Below are 15,272 nucleotides of genomic sequence, written 5' to 3' on the forward strand. Positions count from 1 at the left end.
GCCTGCATGAATGTTCGATGTCAGTCACTTCGGAAAAGTTACAACAAGAATACAGGAGAAAACAGTACGAACTAGTAAATACTATAAAAGATTACTGATAGAATTAAAAGATATATACTGACTGATCCATCTTCTAAGGTATTGTAGAAACGAAGGGTAATTAATATTTTAAAAAAAGAGAAAGTGGAAAGGCTTTGTGTACAGCTACACACACTTGTGCATAACACACCCGCAGGCATTTGAAGGGACTGACTTGCCACCATTAGATACTAGATTTTCCCTCCAGCCACAAGCAGTGCCTTAAAGCCTGCAATACAAACAGGGCAGTCCTGAAAAGAGGCATTTTTATGAGTGGAAACTCTCCTTTTAAAAAATTAACGCTTACCATTATACTTTTAGCTCCCTCTACCCCATTATACTTCTTACAGAAACTAACACATGGTATATTTAACATACTGATTTAACTAAGCATATAGTAAAATACAAAATTGTGTAGAGTATAAGTTTCAAATAAAAATATTTTGTCCTTCAGCAATGAGCACAATCAAGATGCATGCGCCAACTGGTAAGTAAATGTAATTCTTCCTGTTGCTGATGAGGTTATCCAAGATAGAGTAAAAGACCTGGGTACGTTCTTCAACTGACAGATGACTTTGGTGAAGAACTTCTCGATATAAATAACACACCAGAGTTGTGAGGGAGGTTGTAAACAACTGCATTAAAACAAGTTCCTACCAATTGCTGAATATGCCTGAAGTACCCAGTTAGACATGTAAGAGACAGAGAGCAAATTCCTCTTGTTTCTGTATCCTCAGCAAAACAATAAACATATCTCAACCGTCCCTACAGTTTAAAAACATGGCATGGAAAATGATGGGCTCTGAACTGCTGTTACTTCTCACAAAAAACCCTCGGAGCTGTAGCAGATAGTCCAGTGCAGCCATCAGCTCATTACTCAGCAGCGTGCAAAAAAGGAAATGAACTACAAGGAATTACTGTAAAAAGACCAGATTAAAACCCAGAAAGCATCATAATGAAACTGTATAGATCCATAATGCAGACACATTTCAAATATTGTGTGCAGTTCTGCTCTTTCATCTCAAAAAGGATTTAGTAGAACTAAAAAAGGGGAAACGAGTGGCAAGGCTGATTGAAGCTATGAACAATGTCCATGCAAGGAGCAACTACACAGACGAGAACTTTTCAATCCAGGAAAAAGAAGAGCAAGTGTGGGTAGCATAAACATCGACGAAGTCATGAGTGGCACAAAAAAATTGAATAGAGAAAGATTACTGAATGTTTTTCACAGTGCAAGAACTAAGGAGAACTAAATGAAACTGGCAGGTGGCTTAAAAACAAACAAAAGGAAGTACTTTTTCACACAATGTGTGGTTAAACTCTGGAACTAATTGCCACAGGATGTTGCAGATGCCAAAGTTTACATGAGTTCAAAAAGCAATTAGAGAAATTCACAGGAGGAAAGAAAAATCCATGAATGGCTATTAATCACAAAGATATTACCTCAGGATTAGGAAATCTTGGAACCACAGATTGTTAGATGCTGAGAGAGCATACCAGGCAAGTACTACTGTATGCTTAACCTGTTCATGCTGTTCCCTAAGTACCCACGCCTGCTCATTGCCAGGGACAGACACTGGGATACACCAACCACGGGCCTCTTTCAATACAGGTATTCTTATGGACTGATTGCATTTTAGGACATTTTTAAAGTCACTTTTTCCAATTCAGCTATTCATCTTCTGCTCTGCCCTTTTTTGTATCTTACAATCCTTTCTTCCAAATGGTCTCCAGTCCTAGGGCTTCTTTATTTCCATAAACTTAGTAATTGTTCACTGGTACAAGTATCACGATGATACTCATGATAAGGAGTACATTTACATTACATTTAAAGCCTTTTTTTGAAGAAAAAGTAACCTTCAGTACGTTATAAAATACGTAATTTATTAGAAACAGTTGAAAAGATCTGTTTACACTCTTTGAAATACCTAGAATAAAACCTTAGAAGTAAACATTGAGAAGCAGCAAGACTCAGGGCCTAAACGTCATCAAGGAACGTTCATATATAGGGTTAAAATATCATTCAAGGCTGTAGAACGCAGATAACAAAACCTGCTCAAATAAGTTTTGAGTCTTATATGAGCTCTCATTGCGAGACTGGGTCACCCATGTCAGAAAAAGTTTGACATTAACCAGTATCCTGAACAAACAATAAAACACTTCCAGTGCTTCAGCATTAGAAGACTGATGTAACAGAAGTGAGACAGTGTTGCCGTATCATCAGCATCAAGAGGAAGCGTCCCAACCTCAGGTATATAAATAATTTAGATTTGCAAGTACAGTTTCCAATCAGGAATTGAATCCCAGCCTCATATTTACAAATTTAGACTGGAAATTAAAAGACCGTCTGTAACCATCAGAGGAACCATCCTGGAACATGTTGTCAGTATGAATAGTGAGCCCCAACAAGTCAACTGATTTAAAGATGGAGCTCAAGATATGTGAAGGAGCTGGGTTATATAAACACAGCTGCCTGGAACAGAAAGAGACTGGACTTCACGATTCAGGAGATCCCTTCCATTCCATTCCATTCCATTCCATTCCATTCCATTCCATTCCATTCCATTCCATTCCTAATTAAAATACAAATACTTTACAAATGTGTGTTGCGGGAGTCAGGATTTTCTTTCCTTAAGCAGAGTCCTGATTATCACTAAATGCTGTAAGAAGGAAATTACTTGTGTAGCCACCTGAGAGTTCAATGCTCTATGCTATCAAAGTCTGTCTCAGGAGTCCTGCACCACAGAAAAGCACTCTATTCACTAAGTGAAAGGCAAAGAAATCCCTTTTTCCTGTCATTTGCCCATAAAAATTATAACCACTTAGCAATAAAAGCATGCAGAAAGTAGAGAGAACATCGCTGATTTGACTACAGAGCTAAGCAGTGGTAGTTTTAAAATCTTCCCATCGGTACAATAAAACAGAACATGTCATCATACATCATTTTGTCCTGAACAACGATTATTTCCTTAGAAAAATGTGTGTGGGATCTGTGACCTCCTGAATCTAAAGAAATACAGTGCAGTGACGGTGTTTTAGCTACATAATAATTTATGAAATGCATAGTACAAACTCGAAGCATATATACTAATACACAGATACCTAGGATTATAAACACACAGGCAGGCTGCTCTTACAGGTCTAGTCTTAGTTTACAAAATAACGACCCCAGCTGTTACTGCTTTGAAATGGGAGGTGAGAAGCAAAATTGACAATGCAGAAATTCCAAGTTGATTTCAGTGCAAAATAAAGACGGATTAACTTAAAAATTTTGTATTTTCTAGTGCTCCTTTACTTTGTCTTGAAACACGGAATATTTAAGGATAAATCAAAATCACCAACTTTCATACCATGCCAGTACTTGCTCAGGAAAAAAAATAACATCCAGCAAGAAAGCAAGCGGCACTGGTCACTAATAAAAGGTGATAACTTCCTCATTAAATATCTGTGTCCCACTATGCAGGTTACCACTAGTTTTACCTCAACATATATATGGAGAGAGGAAAAAGCCTTATTTTGTAAAACACATTCCACCCACTCGAAAAGAATGGCTACATAAAGGTTGATACAGGGTTTCAAATGCAACACAGGATGTTTGGAGAGAATTACGAACCTATAATAAAAATTATATAGTCACACCAGCTGTTTCAGAGACCAGTCAAAAAAACCAGACAATTTGCGCTAGATTCACTAAAACTCCCACTCACAATTCCGAAATATTATAGCAACGCTTTCTAAAGGACAACAAATACCATAACTGACTGGGATTTTAATAACAATACTTCCAATAATAAGTTAACACTTCCAATGTAACCAAACAAGCACTATCAAAAATAAATCGTTAGATTTTGAGTTTTTGTAAGCAAAACATTTGTTCTATATAACGTTTTGGATGTAAAAAATGGAAGAGACAATTCAAACTTAGGAAACACGAACAGCAGTTGAAGACTTCTCTGTCCCACTGAACCCTGGATATCAGAACATTGCTAAGTAAAAGAAGAAACACTGACCACAGCATTCATTTATTCTGAATTAAATATCCAAAGTCGTATTTTAAGAGAAAATTAGTTGCTACATCAAACACAAAATAAAGGTATAAGAAGAAAGGTCACCTATGATCTCAAGATGCAGATATTTATATATCTACACGAACTTTATCACAAGTTTTTTTTCTTTTCCCTTTTGCACAGCATTGTTTTTTTTCCCCCTGTCAGTCAGCTTAGTAAGTACAACATATCAGATCTTCATGTCTGACAGGTTTTGTTTCACGGCTTAAAATGAGCTGGCCAGTAAGTCACAGGCATTTCCAGCTAATCTCTATTTAAAAGTCAGTATTACCTGTGGGAAGACTGCATATTTCACCTAATAATTAAAGAAAGATGGGATCAAAACCTCCTTACACAGTCAAGACTGAATCACCCAGAGACAGGTCTCTGAGGTGTGGACTAACCATGTTGTACTAGAAAAACAAGAACATCCCTTTACAATATTACTCTGTTTTAAGTACATTTTTCAATATATCGATGCAATATATTTATATCAGTGAATTCACATCTAGTGTAAATTATGTTGTTTTATCACACTATACTACCCCCGTCCACTTTTGAATCAGTAAGATCTGACCGTATTTAAGAAAAATTCCATTTGTGATATTAATTTAATGAACAACCCATATCGGCTTAAATGTTCTCAAGGTCAGTGGTCAGAACTTGCTTCATTTCAAGCTAGTTCCAAAACACTATAGATAGGTACTTACTGAGATCCTCTGCGAGCTGGACCCTCTTGCCAGTTAGGAGCTTCACCTTTTTTTCATTGTCCTCAGCAAAATCTTCAAGCACTTCCTTTACATTCTTCTCCAAGCGCCTTACTGTAAAACAAACAAACAAGTAACAAACCAACCAAAAAAAGTGAGTAGTAACACTTTTGCACCTGTAATGACCTACGGACAAAATTTTGGGAAGGTCTGTGGGAGACGTAGTATATATTACCAAACTAACTAATCTGGTTGGAGAAAAGGCAAACGTCTGAACACGTAAGCCCCTTGTTTGGGCCATTAAGACAGGAAATTCTTTCAGAAAGATGTTTAAATCTCAAAGGCTGTTTTCTCTCTGAATTAAGTTATTATTGGATGACTTTTTTAGGAGGAGATAAAAATATTTGTAGACTGCTTTGCTGTCTCTTAAATTCAGCAGTTTCTTCTTTGAGACTGAGTGTCCAACAAATCTTTTATTGTAAGTATCCTCGCCGCCTCCTTCTTAACGGTTACACTTTCACTATCACCATCACCCTCACCAAATGAATCAAGGCCAAGCCAATTAAAGGTGAAAGATGGAAAAAGAAGTTAATGACGACAACAGAGTGTGGTATTGAAGGATTGATGACACACAGAGAGGTGTTGCTGTATATACAAGGCTAAGAGGAATCAGAAGCTCTTCAAAGCAGTATTATGTCCATCTTAACACTCATATCCTTGCCCTTCATACTTAGAGGGAATACCTCCTAATGAAACTTCCTAATTTTCAGCCCAGCAGTTGTCAATGAGGTAGGTGGTTTGAAGAGACAGGACCTAGCTTTCTATATTTAGGGGCAATTTCTTCTCCATGGAGAGCAACTTGCATCACATGACAAGGTTCAAATTTGCACCTTCTTCAAGAAGCAGGTTGAAAACTATTTTACAGATCAAAGATCGTTATTAGTAGTTGTACCACGGCACTAGCAGATTGCTACATAAATGATGCTTTATAAGGGAGTTACTGTTGTATAAGCTTGTCTAGATATTACATGGTACATTTTGCATGGCTTTAAAAAAATCCATTAGAATTGATTTTTTATATCAAACATTTTAAAATTAAAATCTACAGCCAGACTGACGTGAGAAAAAAAGAATATAGTCACTATTTATTGAAATGCTTTCTGCTTGGAAAAAGATACTGACAATTGGCATCACGTAAACTGAAAATATTTTAAACTGGAGAGTGTCTTAATTATTTGACACTAAATCATTTAATCATTACACTAAATTATTTAATGTAAATAGAATGTCAAATTCTATTTACTCTACATCTTTTCATTACCTAACAGGACACAAAAATCAGCCAGCCACGCTAAGCATGAAAGGAACACATAGCTAGAGGAACACTAGAAAATTTCTAAACAATTTTTTGTTTCAAACACCTCGACTCACTATGAGCCTTACCTTCAGTGTTAGTAAGCTGCTGCCTCAGCGTATTTGCTGTAATTGCCAGCATTCGCTGTATTCGCCAGAAGAGGACAATATCATTACATTCGAGCTGAAACAAGGGAAGTTGTAATGTCAGACCTCTGATGTCCAGTGAACATCCTACACTTACAAGAATCTCTAGACACTTTTAGCGGCAACTGTAAACCCATGTATACATATCCTGATCTTGCACAAAAATCCCACAGAATAACTGCTGTAAGTAACAAGGAAACACACCAAAAATACTTCTCAAAAACTGTGTCAGCCCTATTTAATACACTGCATCCCCTTTACATCTACTATTTTCAACAGAAAGAGCCATATCAAGGGATATCACGGAAAAAACAATTTGCACACAGTGTATGCAGGCTGGTGAGTATAACCTAATGCTCGCTGAACCACCACATTTGTTCATAGCAAACACATTGAAGACAACAGCTGAATTCCATATTGTGACTCCCTGTCTGACAAATGCTTCTGAAGACAGTGTTGGGCCAAGGACTATATTTGTTAACAACTGAAGAGACAGTTTCTACACCTGCAAGGATGGCAGGAGGGAGCACTAACTTCACATTAGGTCACTTTAAAAACACAGTAATAGGAATAGGAGGTTAAAAGTCACAGAGAGGCAGCTCTCCATTCTATGATCTCATTCTCTCTTATCTCTTACAGGCAAAGGTATTTCTGCAGTAGTAAAGATTTCTGGCTTCATGGGGATCATTTTTCTCATTAAAAAGAAAAAGAAAACTCCACAGAAAGTGAGGAGCTCTACCTTTCCAGTAATTTCTTTTTGATTTAAAATATAATGGCAAGAAAACTGTGTATTCTTTTCTTTGCGTAACTTAATGCAAACTGTCATTTGTTGCACAAGCTTGGGTTTACAAAACTAGAAAGTCATTTAAAAGATCTGTTTGTAAGCCCCATATTTGTGGGTTTTTTTTTTTTGTGTCGATCACATGTGGTTCCAAGCATTAACTCGAAACACTTATTTGTCATACTTTTCCCATAAAAATCCCTTACTTAATGTTTTCTGAATTTTTTGTATCAGTAAGGTAAATAAATATCAATGGGAAAGTGGGAGAAATGGATACCAACAAGATATCAATAGCTGTACAATACTGCTTTTAACAGTGTATTTTCAATACACATTGATAAGTAACGGATGTTTAGGTTGTGGCTGATACTTAGTGGTGATTTTATATAATTACCACCAGGATGGCATTTTATCAATTACAAGCCTCATGTAAAACAATCTAAGATCACCAGCTCTCTCAAGATAAAAGATACAAAAGAAAGTTTAGGCTAGTTTAAAGTATTTGTAGAAATTTTTTTTTCAACTGAGATGGAAATATTAAGGCAAAACACCAGTGTATATCTGTTCTTCAATTTACCTCTGAGTCCACAAAATGCCTCTGATAATAATAGAAGCCTCTTCGACATAGATTGCAGTGGTTCAAAGCAGTCTTCAGGAAATACCTTCTATAAATTTGGTGCCATGTGTCTTTAATCTAGGAAAACAGTACTTATATTTGACTAAATAAATACACACACTCACTATCGTGCATAGTTTAATGATTGCATTTAATCTTAAAATATAACTCCAAATTCCACTATCGCTGTCATGTTATATATTTTTAAATATTTCTCAGCAATTTGTCTGCAACTGGGATATGATTAATGTGTTAGTTACATTTGGCAAACATTACAGGTGATTGTCAATTTAAAAAACTATTCTTCCATGCTTGTAACATAACTGAATGCTTAAAAATATTGTCTGCAGCCAAAATACATTTAAATTATATACTACAAAATAGGACAAATTGTTCTGCTCTTGGCATGATGCAATCTTCACATTAATACTGAGAACACATTTATCAATTAAACCAGATTAAAGCATAGAGAAATATTTAATGGGTCTTATGTAAACACACATTTGTAACTTTTCTTGATTAGGCTTATTTATGTTCCAGTTCTTCAAAATTAAATATGTATATAGATATGGCTCTTCAAAAAAACCATAAAATAAAATTAAGAAAATCAGTTGCTTAGCTAGAAAGGAAACTCAATTTGCACTCAGTCTGCTCATGTAGAGGATGTGGATCACTACTCTGACCTTTACAAAAAGGTAAGTGCTGTACAGGAAAGGGGCATCAGGTATTTAAATAACTCTTCTACCTTGAATAAGTACACGTATTAATGTTGAAAAGGTAGCCAAAAATACTGCAGAAAATAAATAACTGTTAATAAATAATAGATGTAGATTTCCTTTAATGTTTGAATTCTCATTTATTTAAAATCTTACATTTAATTACATAAAAGGTCTAATTATGGTTAAGAGCCTTACACTGCAATGAGATAAATAATTTTCCAGAACATTTTAAAAGTACAATACATTCCTTCAGGGCACTCTAAAAAACCCCTGCTTTTTTCCAAGTATTTCCACAAAATTTCCCTCTCTTCAATGTACCTATGAACTCCAAACTGCACATACAACCACATCGAAAGCTTAGGAATGCACAATATGTTCTTATCTTGCTCACAAAGGCCTTGATTCCACTATGTAACATCTGAATAATAATTTTAAACAAGCCTTGTCATAATGCAGGTGAGAAAATCTGCTCAGCAGATTCTGATTTCAATCTAAATTGACAGATTCCAAAGCGTTGTACTGCATTTGTCTGACAGCCAACGGAAGTGTGTGAATTGCGTGCAAACAGTCATTTAGTAATTCATTTGGAAACATCTGGATTACAAATTCAGTATTTAGATGGAGTCTTCTGTATGCTATCTAGAAAGAACATTCAAATGTTCACAGAGGACTTCCATATGTTTTGTTACAATTCTGCATCTTACCAGACATGGGTCCACTGTTATTCCTCTTGCTTCAAGATTCTTTCTAACAGTCGTCACTTCATCATTTGCCAGATAAGCTGCATGTTCTTCATCGCATTTGATTAATTTCTCAAGTTCATTTTTTGTTTCGTTACGAATATTCTAGGATAAGAACGATTAGTTAGAATTAATTATTATAGACTCAGAGATCATCAGCACCTCCTCAATAAAATCTACCTGCTTAATAAGCCAGAACAAAAAATACTTTTGACACTATTAACATTACGTTTAAGTGACTCAAAAGGGTATTTGTGCAAAGACATCTCAAATACAGTATTTTTAAATGGATAATTCACTGTCAATTTTTCATATTTTTTTCTTTTCATTATGCACAGAAATGCAGAAGAGGAAGAGAAGGGTGGGGAAAAAAATAAAAATCATAGGTGTTAGCCTCCTTTCCCCTCCATGAACATCCGCTAGCGGGGTTCACATTCACACAACACCTGTGACACTGATGAGAATTGTAATTTTTGCCTAACAGCTAGCAAGAACTCTTCATGGATTCATAACTTTAAGTTGCTGTTCATTAAATTCAAATAAGATAGGTTGAAGTCACTGCCTTTCTCCCATACCTGGCTGCACACAGTTGACTGTAAAACTCCTTCCTCTGAAACAATTACTTTCTACTGTATTCTTTTAAACTCTGCTTACTTCTTTAAAGTGTGATTCAGTTTGAGAAATATCTAGAAAAAGTAACATAAAAAGCCCATCATCTCTGGGCACTGAAAGGAAGGTGCTATTTAAATTCAAAAGAAATTTCCAAAAGCTATGAGGAAATGAGAAGAGAGGTTATGATGAGAACAGTCAAGCAGAAGATACAACTGTGACTAGAATGCTAGTGATAATGCTATCACATACTAATTAAATCCCAATGGAGCATGATAGCAACTTCTGCTTGAAAGGCACTCTTGGAAAGTATGGAAGAGAATAGCCCCTGTTTCCACCCTGTTTTCATCAATTTCTTTCTACTAGAACAACTTTAATATTCAGGTCAATGGCATAATAGTAAAGATGTAATTCAGCTGAAGAATGGAAAAGAGTTTACAAACCACTATGCATCTGCAATATGAAAAAAAAATACAGAATGCTCTGTGGTGTAATATTTAAAACAATGAATAGTAAAAGTAATTGTAAAGTATTTAAAAGTAATTTTTTTTTTTGCGGTCATCTAAATAGTGTGAAGAGGGTTGGTATTTTTGAAAATTTACTGAGTAATAATCAAAGTTTTCTAAAGGTAGTGAAAACTACAATTTCTTTATACTTTTTTCCTTTCTTTTTACCTGTTCCTTGGTGCGGCCTATCCAGTATAACCACCTTTTTTTCCAGTCTGGACCCACCATATCTTCAATAACAGATTCAGCTAAAAAAGGAAATATGTCAAGTGTCACTCAAAATATATGTAACCAGCCAAATTTATAATCCTAAAATTAGGTACAAGAATGGACATTTTATGCCTAAGAACATAAGATATGCCATACCAAGTCAAGTCAGATGTCTTTTACTTAAAGCAACAGTTGATGTCTTTTATTAAAATTTAAAAGTGACTGTGAACCAGTAGATACTTCAAGGAAGTATATAAAAAACATAGCATCCTTCCACTGAGACAGCCCTCTAGGTTCCAAGTCAGGCATTTAAAAATCTTGTTGCAACTTGCATCAAAATTAATCATGCTTGATAACCATAAATGGACTAATTACTTTCCCTGAATTTATCCTACTCTTCTATCCGTGTCTGTACCATTTTTTGACCCTACAGATCTCTATTACTTATCTTTCAGTTGCCTCACTGCAAGAGCAAGAGCACTAGCTTTTGAGGTTTTATTTTGCTACACATTTCTATCAATATGGGTACCATCTTAAACTATCGCCACTGTCTCAGTTGTGTTGATAGAAAAGCTTGCACTGCAGTGAAGTGAATTAGATCTGGAAATTGGCCCAGATTAAAAAGCACACAAGAGTGGAATACATCACGCAACTCACTGTCTTTGAGACGACTTTGGAGCGTCTCTTCCATAAAATGAATAGCTGCATCCCACTGCTGTTTATCAGATATTGATCGATCTTCTAAGGCATTGTGCTGGATCACTCGCTACAATACAGAACATCATATTAGCATACAATAAATAATTTATTCAGATTTAGTTAAAAAAAGATTTCTGACATTCTCTTCATTTTTTGATGTCTATAAAAACAGGATTTATTGGGCACACAGGATTTATTGAAGAGGCACCTTTTCAAAGCACTGCCAAAAATATTTTCTTGTGCCTTTAATTTGACTCTCTTCTATAGCCTAGCATAAATAATGTAAAAAATACAGCAAACAATATGAAATCCCTCTGGATTACAGCATCTATAAAGATGGTAATGAAATGCTGTTATTTTATGTGGCTATACTTAACAGAACAAATGAGCTGATACTAAACAATTCTCACAAGGCAGCCAGTAGATTATGGAGGACTTTTTCCTGAACCAACCAAAACAATTTTATTAGATGTTATTTAGGGCAATAAGTAACAAAAGGTAGTAATAAAATGAATTGAGAAACACTGAACATTAAAACATTATTTAGAAAAGGAGAGATGGACACATCTCCCTATCATTTTATGATTACATTAAAAGAATGCAAAAATACCGAATATGCAACTTCAGTAAAAAGATTTCAACAGCACTTAGTCAACAATGCAAAAAAACCCACTACATTGTACCAGGCTATCCTCTGCTCTCTCATTCCATTTATGTCGTTTAATACTTTCTTCTTTGACAGCTTGTTTCAGTTTATCAAAGATATCATCATGCTCTTTTCCTTTTTGTTCTGTCATGAAACGGGAAAATTCTTCTTGCAAAGTCTCCCATGCCACCTAGAAAGTTAGCAAACAATACCTACTGAAACGGACCATTATATCATGCACCAGCTGGTAAAGGAACATTTATGACAATTCTTGCAAGTATGAAAATTTGCATACTTTCTGAAAACAACGTACAAGCATAAGAGTAAGTAATCGACCCATCCTTTGCTGCCTTATCCATTACTAATAAAGTCAACACTAAACTTCGCTTCACTATGTTGTAGCAAGTGGAATTCTGTTAAACTTGCACAAATCTATTAAATATGAATATGCCTAGCTTGAAGGGTTTGTTTAACCTTTTAAAGGGAGGAGTTTTTTGGTCTTTAATACAGAAAATTCACCAGAAGAGCAAAATACAATGTTCCTGCTGTATATGCTTCTCAACATCAAGATCTTGCCAGCCTTTTCTGACATGTAAGCTGGTTAGAAGAACTGCAGTCAGCCCTTCAAACCACCACCCTACTTCTCTGGAGCTATGCTTTCATTTCAACAGGCTTTGCACATTTTTTTTTTTTTTAAATTTTTAAAAATAACTAAATTCTCACCTCTACTGCTTTATTAGGCAGTTGCTTGTCAGTCCACTGCTTCAGTTTGATGTCCACAGTGGTGTTAAATGTCCCTGAGTTCATAGTCTGTGCTGCTGGAAGGTAGATATTCTCAATCACATGAGTAGATACCCTCTCCCATAAAGTTTTCTGAAGAATCTCCTCCCTAAAATAGAAAGTTGTAACACATATGATGGCTTCCAACACAAAAGCGTCTAACAAGTATGCATTCAATTTGTTAGAAACACTGAGAAAACAAGACTACAGAACATAGGAAATGCTCCTTAACATCAGGACACAGCTTCAACCAAAATCCGCTTGGAACTAAGGACACAAATACAGAATGTTTTCAGCTGCAAAGACAGCTTCAGAAGTTGGCCTCTATGACCCTTATGGCTGCCACTGATCTGCACAACAGTTCCTTGCAGCCTTTAATTATACCAGTATAACCATGCAGAGCTGTGTGTGCATATGCATGATAGGTGGGGGAACGACAAAGGGGCAGACTTGCACTGAAATAATTTGACTAAAAATTCTACACTCCCAGAAAAGCATGTGGGTTTTGTTTCTGTAGTATTCTGATTTGTTTGTTGGAACATCCTGTAGTTTTCCATCTGGGATTTTCATTGATTGTTCCCAGATTTGATAAACAATGAAGCAAGTTGAGAAGTCCAACCTTTTACCAAAATGTATATTGACATTCATTTATAAACATGCCTCATGTCACTACAAAACTAAGCACCACTTTCCTATTTATGATGCGTTTCAAGAAGTAACAATGGAAACAATCTAACTTTAACCTTTTTAAGACAATAAACTTACTCAGGAAACGTTGCAGCTGCAGTGAGACAACTCAGCTGAGCCAGTGTGACATGCAGCCACTACCCACAGAGGCAGTCACGCTCCTTCTGCTCCTGCCACAGTCTCCAGTACAGGTTGTGGGTTTCTTGCAGGCTAATTTTATGCTAGCTCAGCATGCTAAATCAGCTTACCAACAAGTCATATGAATGCCAGATTTTGTAGAATGGTGAGAGCTAAGAGCCAAAGAATAAAAACTGCCTTTTTTTGGTGGTACAAGACTCTCAGGTTCACTCAAGCCCTTTTCTTCCAAATGGGCTGAAGTTCAGGACACAAGCCTCACCCCTGATAATGTCCCTACTCTAACTAGGCCATCTGTGGAGAAAGACTGAAGAACTTCTCATAAATATCACTCCTCCCCCTGTTTCAACAATGGCATAATTGAAAATTTCTCTTTTGTGTTTAAAGCATCCTTCTTTGAAATTCAAAAATCTTGAAGCTGTCCTTCTGACATACCAATATAAATGGGAATCAAAGCCACTAGTTTTTCTATTGTTGGAACAGACCTTTGGCATATTTAGGGTAGTAAAAGTATTTACACAAAATTAAAAGGAACTCAAACATTTAAATGTTGAAAGAATTCACTGTAACTAAAAATTAATATTGCCACCAGTAAAAAAATGTTTTCCTTAAAAAGCTTTGCTCAAAATAGGATGATTTGGATAGCGTTCAAACAAAGACCAATTACTGATCATTCTTGATCACCATTAAAAGAACTGGGGATGTGGCAAATTAATTTCACTTACAGGGTGTGCTGGAAACCGTCTGTTATGGATTTTACCACTTACAAATGAACTGTAGGAGAAGGGCAGTCCTCCGATTAAGAACAAATGCAATCTCATTCCTTCTCTACTGACGTGTCAATAAAAATACACTTTTGCTTTGCTTGATTCAATCAAACTTAATTGGAAGGAATGGAAATTTTAACAGGATAGAAACATTTGCATTCATCAAATGCACTGCTGTTTTTAAGCTGCATATAATGGCTAACAGAAGCATTTTTTCATGACTTAGGTTTCCAGTTCTACTTTATAGCTTATTAAGTGTTAGAAAACTAGAATCACCACTACATTTTAACTTTTAAAAGAAATGCACAGAAATATTGATGTTATGCACCCACCCAATCCACAACTTAAAATGAAGCAGACTAGACATGGGCCAGGGTACTTCAGCATCTATTATACAGCAAACAGCAGCAAACACCAAAATGGCAAACCTGCATTACATTTGGACTAGAACATAACTTTAGACTAATACACAGCCTACAACACTTTCTCTGAACACATCCACATGCCCAGAATTATTCTAATGTCATTAAGAGTCAGATATTTTATCTTGGTTTTTAATCTATGACCAAGTAACAGTTCAATTCAGGTCGCTGAAGGCAAATGCATTAAAGAAATCTTTTTGTCGTGGTTCTCAGTTGTGGTACAGGCTGTCATCAAAGTAATCCTTTACATTGGCTATTTTCCTCTCAGCCTGCATCTACAGCAGCTTTACTATGCAGTGATGCTACACTGTTAAAATACTTAGGCCAAGCTCTCTCCCTCACATCCATGTCTGCCTTACAAAGAAGTAGGGCAACGTAATATGGTGCTACTTGGTTGAGGCTACCAAGGAGATCCACATGTAAGATGAAATTCTCAAACATCCAGTCAGCTCTTTTTACATCCAGGAATTACATAATCTTTAAACTTCCAAATTTCTGATTCACAGATACACAAAACTTCTTTTTTTCCAAGGTCATATATATTATTTTGATACGCACAATGATAATCCCCAAACATCAAGTTAAGAGGAATTACTGATTCATACTTCAAACGAACACCTGAGA

General features: G+C 35.8%; 1 protein-coding gene across 6 annotated transcripts in view; it reads right to left on the minus strand.

The window, feature by feature from the left end:
* Positions 1-15,272, minus strand: part of OPA1 (OPA1 mitochondrial dynamin like GTPase) — a 57,216-nt gene that overhangs the window by 15,249 nt on the left and 26,695 nt on the right. For 5 of the 6 annotated variants that reach the window (XM_075158421.1, XM_075158420.1, XM_075158416.1 and 2 more), the window contains 8 exons: positions 12,581-12,746; positions 11,895-12,047; positions 11,170-11,278; positions 10,471-10,550; positions 9,152-9,292; positions 7,690-7,806; positions 6,275-6,368; positions 4,835-4,945 (listed from right to left, as the gene is read on the minus strand). In XM_075158421.1, coding sequence (XP_075014522.1) covers positions 4,835-4,945; positions 6,275-6,368; positions 7,690-7,806; positions 9,152-9,292; positions 10,471-10,550; positions 11,170-11,278; positions 11,895-12,047; positions 12,581-12,746 — 971 coding nt within the window. Of the gene's footprint in view, positions 1-4,327; positions 4,441-4,834; positions 4,946-6,274; positions 6,369-7,689; positions 7,807-9,151; positions 9,293-10,470; positions 10,551-11,169; positions 11,279-11,894; positions 12,048-12,580; positions 12,747-15,272 lie in introns of those variants that run through there. The other variant, XM_075158418.1, reaches the window with a different exon arrangement.

Source organism: Calonectris borealis, chromosome 9, assembly GCF_964195595.1.
Source record: "Calonectris borealis chromosome 9, bCalBor7.hap1.2, whole genome shotgun sequence".
Classification (NCBI taxonomy): domain Eukaryota; kingdom Metazoa; phylum Chordata; class Aves; order Procellariiformes; family Procellariidae; genus Calonectris; species Calonectris borealis.